Here is a 7,820-nt window from a genome sequence, read left to right as displayed (position 1 = left end):
GTTATACATTTCTATTTCTTGAAATAAAACCTTCATTCACTAAATGCCTTTTCTAAATTCAACAAATTTGAATTTTAACCAAGGGGCGTCAGAATGTGCTGAAATTTTATACACAAAGCTTTTGTTATGAGGCAACATGAATCCTTCTTTTATGTTTGTTAGTTTTGCGACGCCTTTGGGGCAAGTATTGTTGGTGGCCATTACATTAATTAAATTACATTCAGCAGGGGGTCATACCCCCGTCGTCAATCGTAAAAACCAATACGCTTAATGCATCTGTCATCGCAGGAGTCACAAAAAAATGTGTGTGTGTGCGAAAAGATTTCAAAAGCAAAATCACGTACTTAAAGGCAATAAGCATTTTTATATCTCTCCCACACGTAGACGTCTCTGAAAAAAAAATTATACATTTTTTTTTTGAATAAAAAAATTCAACAACCAAAAAATTCCAGTCAGCCGCAGAGACACATTTCTATTAAAAGGCAAATTTCAACAGATTAACACACAGAGGGCGACGAAACCCAGCGCGTGTCATTTGCCGTGTAACAATTTAAAACTTTTATAGAGTTTTGGTCTTCGAACCAAACAGGAAACAAAAAAAAAACGAGGAAAAAAGAGAAAGTCTGAAAAAATTCCATCGATGGTCGGTGAACAAGTTTAAGAACACGTTAAACTTTTTACGACTTCCGTAGATGAGGATTTTGTTTGCCCAAAATGTATGCCAAAGTTTTCCATTTTTTTTTTTTGAAAGATAAAGGAAAGATAATGCAGTCAGGAATCGAGGCATAATGAAATTTAAGGCAACAGCTGCTCCTAATTAACTTGGCCATTTGGAAACCAAGGCCGGCTTGTATTAGTTTAAAAACTCATAAAATTTTTGGTTGGTGTTGGCTGATTGAAAAGGCCGACCCCAGCCGATTTTTAAATCGCAACGAAAACACTTCATTGCATATTTATGGTTTATAGGCGTTGGCCCTACACCGCCCCACCCTGGGCAACCTTGGGTTTTTCCGCTTTTTAAATATTTAAATTCGGGCATAGCATGTGGGAAAGCAAACATAAGACGAGAGCACATCTGGCATAAATAAATAGATTGTCCTTTTTTGCCGAAAAGTTGAAAAGGTGAATGCCAGCAGCCACCAGACAAAAGAAATGCTCTCGAGCGGCAAAAATCCTTGGAAATTGAGCGTGAATTAAGCCTCTGGCCCTCCACTATCTGGCATAATTTAAGTTTCCACTGGAAATGCAATTAAATTCTCTGGCTGTTTGGCGCAAAATTTGCGATTCTACCCGTTCGCAGTCTGACTTTCCAGATCGTGGCTCCTGTGTGCGGAGTGTGTGCAGGCTTAGCTCTTGTAGCACTTTTATTTAACTAGACTAAGCGGCTTTCGCCTAGACAAACTTTGCCGCACCGAAATCGGCTTGACTTTTGGCCAAGTCTTCATTGCCAGCTCTTGTCTTAAATATGTAAGCATATACACATACTATTATGGGTTGGTATACCTACCATGATATTATTCGAAGGCTATTTTCCAGAGAAATTCATAGTAGGTTAAGGTTGAAAGCTTTCTTTTTCAAATTTCTATACTAAGAATTAATATCTTAAAACCAATTCCTTTAATAAAAGCACCAAAAGTCACTATTACAATAGTCTACTTTTTAGAAATTCCGTGGAAACCAAAAACGTTTTCGTTTCGCTTTTGACTGATTTATTTTGTATGGCTATGTTGTTGTATGGAAATGGCTGAAAGTAGTCCTTCGTCCTGGAAGCGAGTCCTGAATATATGAAAAGCTCAGTTTTGTGTGCCAACCGACAAGCCGACAATCAAAAGCCGGCCACAAAGACTAGCCACATTATGTGCTCATGGCTCTTGGGCCTATGCATATGCCTCGCCGTACAAAAGTTGAGTTGAACAAAGGAAGCCCAACTGCGTCAGATCTTTTGTACGGTTTCCCGTGTAATTTATTTGACAGTTTGACAATTTGCAAAAAAAAAATGCAAAAAAATAAGCGCTAAACAGGGAAAGCGCGTGAAAGTGGCCGCGGGCCACAAAAGACTCTAGAGGCGTCGCATCGCAACGGTGGTCGGGAAACGCTGCGAAAAAGCGGGAAAAACAGTGGCGAACGGGACTCAGTCTCACCTCGGACCACTGCAAGGCGCTAATGTTGAATTAAACGAGCGCTGACAGGGGCATAAACAAAGGGCGCTTGCCCCCCAAACGCCTGCCATAAGGTCGACAGGCGGCTCCCAACAAGACCAGGATTTATATGCCTTATGCATACATATGTATGCACATATGTTAATACAGCTATGGCCAGGATTATACAACAAAATAAATTTAGTTTTTTATGATGGGAGAAATACAACGTATATTATAGTCGGCGATGGCATTTCGAATTTTAAAATTACTCATACTCCAAGTTCTAGTGTTAAATCTATTGGACAAAAAACCCAAAGCTTCAATTCTTGTTTTTTTGTTTCAAAATTAATTCATAAAGTACAAATTAAATAAGTCTTATATGAAATATTTTTACGGCCCTTAGTTATTTTGATTTTTTTAATCCATCATTTATTAAGACTATTTCAAATCCAAAGTCTGTTTTCACGAAATCACTCATACGACTCGTTGGTTAGTGTCGAGAAAAGTGTTTGAAACAAAAGGCGTTAGTTTTTCTTAATTATTAAACATTATTTAAAACACAAAATGGTTATTTTTTAAAAACTAATTGTCCGACAAGAATTGTTACTTTTTTGTTTATTTTTAAATAAACCCATTATTATAAGAGATACTTATTTTTAAATCCGGTATCGTGACTATGAAAAAAATATGGTTAAAAATCACTGCTACTATTTTGACTATGACTGTATGATATGTGTGTGCCTGTACTTGCATATTTATGATAAATTGTCGCTGTATGAAAACGTGTCGCTGACATTTTGGCGCCTCACAAAAAAATATGCGAAAAATTGGAAACAAAACGCAGCCAAGCTACAAAGAATGAAAGAAAATAAACAGGAAAATTTTGCACAAGTCAAAGTCAGCATGAATGTTTATATAAAATTTTAATAACCCAGCAAACTGGCATTATTATTGAATTGCCAAATATCGAAACGGAATGACTTTGTAATGTGAAAATGCGACGAAAACGAGAAAAATGCCAATTTTTATGAAGCTGAAAAGCCATTTAATGTCACGCCACAAAAAAAATAATCCAGCTCACTTGGAGTTGATTGGAAAATGCTTAAAAAAAATTCTCTAAAAAAAATAAAAATAAAGCATAATAGGAATAGGTCGTGGGGACGCAGAGCCGTAAGCTTTATTGTCTTCGGCGATGCCATTTGCACACGCTCTCTCAAATCTCTGGTCGCATTCAACCTGTTTGGTTTGCTTTCGCTATCCGGCCGTGCACTAATACGGCGTACAGCTTACGCTATACGGTATATACGGTATATGCGGCATTCGTGCCTACTCTCTTCAGGACTCTGCGGCTGGTGAAATGTAGTCGTAAAAGCGCTTTTACGTAATGCGACGATGTCGCTCAGACCGAGATGATAATGGTCCCCCAGGAATTGTCACTGGTACGTGTGTGCACGGCCTTGAAGTGAAATTTACAATTCTCAAAGTTTAAGTTAAAATCTGAGGGATTATGCAAGTAGCTGGCACAACCCCAAAAAAATAAATCCAAGCCTTCTTAGAAACTTCCCTTTTTTCTTCACAAATTTTTCGATTTTGTGAGCCCTTTTCATTTTAAATTTGTTTCGAACCAAATTGGTTAAGATTAGTGGGGAATTGGCAATAAATTTGAAATGTTTGACGCATCTAGGTATGACTTAATAGATACTCCGGTTAATGTATCTAAAGCTATTCCCAGACATTCCCAAATAGAGCCACTTTAGTAAGGTAAAAAGTTGATTGTACTTTACAAATTGAATGGATTAACTATTGACCAGTTAAGTAGTAGCAATAGAAAATAACTTTGGTAAAAAAAAAATCAATTTCAAACAAAAGCTATTGTTAATTGCCATTGAAAGCCTCCAGGGCTTCAGGAGCTTGACCTAAAAGTCCACAAAGCAAATATATTTCCTCAGGTGTTTGCCAAGCCCCGTGCGAGCTCTCGATTCCTGCGGTCTGTTTGCTCAGGTCGGTCAAATTAATTATACACATCTATTTGGTTAAGTTCCCTTAACTGACGAATGCTCTATTTGAGTATAGTCTTATTTAAGAATGGAGCTATTCATGGCTCCAGGATCGGGTTCCATCTTCCGGCTTGGGTAAATAAACTTAAATGCTTTGACTTTTGTTTGGCCAAAAAGTGAGGATTAAGGGGGCTATGAGGATGGGGAAAATGTCTGTGGGGCTTGAATATGGTAGCAGATGCATACAAATACGTATATGTACGTATAATCGTGTGTATTTTACTTATGCAAATGCCCCATGCTCACGTCGCAGTGTTCACTTTACTAAACTCTACTTTAGTCGCATGCCACACGGATACACCTGCATTTTGTTGCACCGTTTTAATTAAAGAAGTTCTGTTATTTTTTGTTGTACTTTTGTTGCTTTTGCTGCCTTTTGCGACTTCAGTCACTTCTTTTTTCTTGTTTAATGCCACACGGTCTTGTGAAATATTTCTCGTTGAGTGAGCGGTTTGTTTCTCCTTTATACAAACATATATAATCCTATATCTCATCCCCAGCGGTAACTTCCTTGATTATATAAGAAGCAACGTTTTAGATTTTATTTTGTTTGGAGTTAGTGTGTCTTTTGAATTTATTACGACTATTGCAATTAACATTCAGAATCATTTAAGAGAGTGAGTAAAAGAGTGTAATATATAAAATTTATAATTAAAACTAGAAGAGTTTTAGCAGAGATCTTTTAAGGGAAAACGTTGAAGCTTAAATTTTTATAAAACATAAAAAAATGTCCAAAGAAAAAAAAATTTGAAACATTTTCAGAAAATACACAGATTTTACAGACCTTTAAAATAATCTTTTGTTCAAATTAATTGAAGAAATGCGTTTTCAAATAAGAAATAATCGAACCATCGAAGAATTCCTTAAAAGTGCTTGAAAAATAATATCTTAATAAACTGCTAGACACGATTTCTTTAGTTAATCCAATTTACTAAAATTGATTTTATAAAACCTTTAAAATGCAATCCCCCAGAAAGAACAACCTCTCCATGATTACTACGAATTTACTGAAAATATGTCGGCTTTTCGTTTTCACTCGGTTACACCCTTTTACTGTCGGATTCAGATAATCCGGAGACTGGGTCTCGTTTGTTTATTAATCATTCCGTCAATTACTTTTAACGTTCGGCATCTCAACTGCTTTCCAATTAAGAGTAACGCAGTGCTGGCAAAACAAAAATAAAAATAATATAAAAATAATGGAAGGGATTCTTCTTTAGCGGAGCTGGTCAACACTCGAGAAGCGAGAGGGCTCCAATGCCCACATGTCGTTGGCATCGCCAGGGACACTCCAGGACCGCTTATGCAAATGGATTTTAAGCCAAGAGCGAAGGTCACTGCGTCCTTTGCGGTTGTTAAATGCATGCTTGGGACGGTATCTGGCGGATACCATTTCCCTTTCCATTTGCCGTGCCAGTAGTCTCCAGAAACTCATTAACGGCAGTGTTGCCTTTTAAGTCGGCACTTGGCTTGCTGCCCCCTTTTCCTGCCTTTGGCCCTCTCCTCCATCTTGTATCCCTCCTCAATGCCAAGGCACAGAAGTCGCAATAATTAAGCGAAGACATTTGCGACAGGAACACGTTAAGGAAATGCCATTTTTTTATTCTCCAGAAAGGTTACTGGGTCTTAACTTAATCCGTTAAGCGACTAGTTCGTCAACTTAGTTTGCCTCTTAGTCGAGGGTATTTCAGGTGCGTTTTCGTTTTATCCGCTGTGGAGCTTCTATTTCTCTTTTGCCTTTTTCCCCATTTAAGATTTTTACGGCATTACGTACCCCCACGCTAGTTTCAATTTCCTTTCTCGGATAAAAATATACATTTAAAAAAATAGTGATAACTAAATACTAGAACTTGAAAGTGTTGAGCTTAATTCCCAAGAATAAAATACAATTAAATTCACAGAAATAGACAAAACCATATAAGATGTTTAAATATTTCCAATGATAGATCATTTACTAAAAACTTTATATTGTTATTGAATTCTTTCGAAGAAAATATTAGAGATTCAATTAAACTACATATTATCTTACACAATTTTTTCCTTAGTGTTTAGACAGTTGGGAAAGCCGCTTAAGAAAAACTCGAAACTTTTTAATAATTTACGGCGACCGAGGCGCGAATCAAAGAACATTCAGAGTGGCCCCTTCGTAGCCGAGAGGCAGGTGTATAAATAGAGATACAAATAAAAATAAGCATTAGCTGCACCACAGGCGACTACTATATATATATATGTGCCATTAAAGTTTATGTAAATCCCACAAATGTTTCCATGGTAAAACAGATACAGTTTACAATCTGAGGGAAAAAACGGTCTAGGCAGTCGTTTGATTTTTCATGAGTCGATAGCCTGATTTCTGGTCTCGTTTTTCGGCTTTTCTGTTTCTGAATCCATCGATGGACCACTTGCCACCACCCAGCACAGAAAGCAGCAAAAATCCGCCTAGTTTTGAGAACATAACCATGAAATATTCCACCGAGAGAAACGAATCGTCCCAGCCCGTTACGAAGCTGGCTTGGTTGCTAAAAATGTCATGGTAGAGTATGGCACAGATTGTGAGAAATGAAAAAATTTGGCAGCTTAAGCCCAAACTTAGAGGAAATAATAGTGCCACAGAAATGATGTAGAAAATGTTCTAAAAAAGAGAAAATATAGAAAGCAAAGTTAGCATAATTTTAAATATATGTTTAATTCATGGCTTATACCCGATATCCTTCATCATTATACTTACACTCGCTTCCTCATCCAGCCATACAATAAAAATGGAGCACATACAAAGTCTTCCGACCAGCAATAATAGCTCCAATTTCCAACTGTCCAAATTGGCCCATTCGTGTCTTTTATTCTGCCTGATTTTTGCAGCCAGGAGTATCAAGATACAGCCCACATCGAAAGCATCGTCGAGCAGGAAATAGAAAAACATGGTCCAGAGGGTGAACAATATGCGATGGATCACTCTTCCGATGAGCAGGATAGTGACTCCACTGTCCTGCTTTCTGGTGAACATAATGAGAATGATAGCTACGGTATTCAGGATAATATCGAAGCTGGTGTACATATAGCCAAAGGCCACATGGACATCCAGGACAACGGCTCTTGTCCTGCCAACATTCGTGATATTGAACAGGGCGTAGACGACATCCAATATGTAAGAGGATAACACCAAGTATGGACTTATATTCACGACCAAGTGCCTGACGATGTATTTGAAATTATCCATAGTGAAGGACTTCGGAAACAAGTATAATATGCTGGTTCAACTGACTTCCTCATTAAAACTAAAAATATACTGAGTTGACAGTCATAGGTTGATTTAAAATTCAAGGCACTCTTTGCACTTTAAAGCAGCTTGTAAGCTGTGCTGTAGAGTGATGATGATGGAACACTACTAAGTAATCGTGTGGAAAAGACTTCTCAAACTATTCAACATAATACCCAAGCACCTTCAGGCATAATGCCCTCTTCAATTAGTTCATAATCGACCCGTGGGCTTTGTAATATGCATAATGGCTCTGGCCGGACCCAGAGGGAGTCCTTATAATGCGATGAGACAGTTCCTTACAAATCAATCCCGTGTCTAATTGTCTCTAATTGTTGTCGATGCCTTGGGGCGGGTCGCAGCTGG

The 7,820-nt window shown here is 37.7% G+C and overlaps 1 protein-coding gene across 1 annotated transcript; it reads right to left on the bottom strand.

Annotated features, from left to right (window-relative positions):
* Positions 1–6,386: 6,386 nt before the first annotated feature.
* Positions 6,387–7,505, bottom strand: LOC6496881. The gene is made up of 2 exons (XM_001963179.3): positions 6,927–7,505; positions 6,387–6,830 (listed from the first exon to the last, which is right to left on the bottom strand). Exons 1-2 carry the CDS (start codon positions 7,413–7,415, stop codon positions 6,510–6,512), a joined length of 810 nt encoding a protein of 269 aa, XP_001963215.1. The 5' UTR covers positions 7,416–7,505; the 3' UTR covers positions 6,387–6,509.
* Between the last annotated feature and the right edge of the window lie 315 nt (positions 7,506–7,820).

Source organism: Drosophila ananassae, chromosome 3R (genome assembly GCF_017639315.1).
Source record: "Drosophila ananassae strain 14024-0371.13 chromosome 3R, ASM1763931v2, whole genome shotgun sequence".
Taxonomy (NCBI): Eukaryota; Metazoa; Arthropoda; class Insecta; order Diptera; family Drosophilidae; genus Drosophila; species Drosophila ananassae.
The sequence above is the reverse complement of the archived record's forward strand: the minus strand, read 5'-3'. Positions and strand labels throughout refer to the sequence as shown.

Bases quoted from the DNA above. Each gene is read 5' to 3' on its own strand.
- LOC6496881 (XM_001963179.3), bottom strand. From the start codon at position 7,415: ATGGATAATTTCAAATACATCGTCAGGCACTTGGTCGTGAATATAAGT. The intron at 6,831-6,926 runs GTAAGTATAATG...TCTCTTTTTTAG, and splicing joins GGCTGGATGAGGAAGCGAGT to AACATTTTCTACATCATTTC.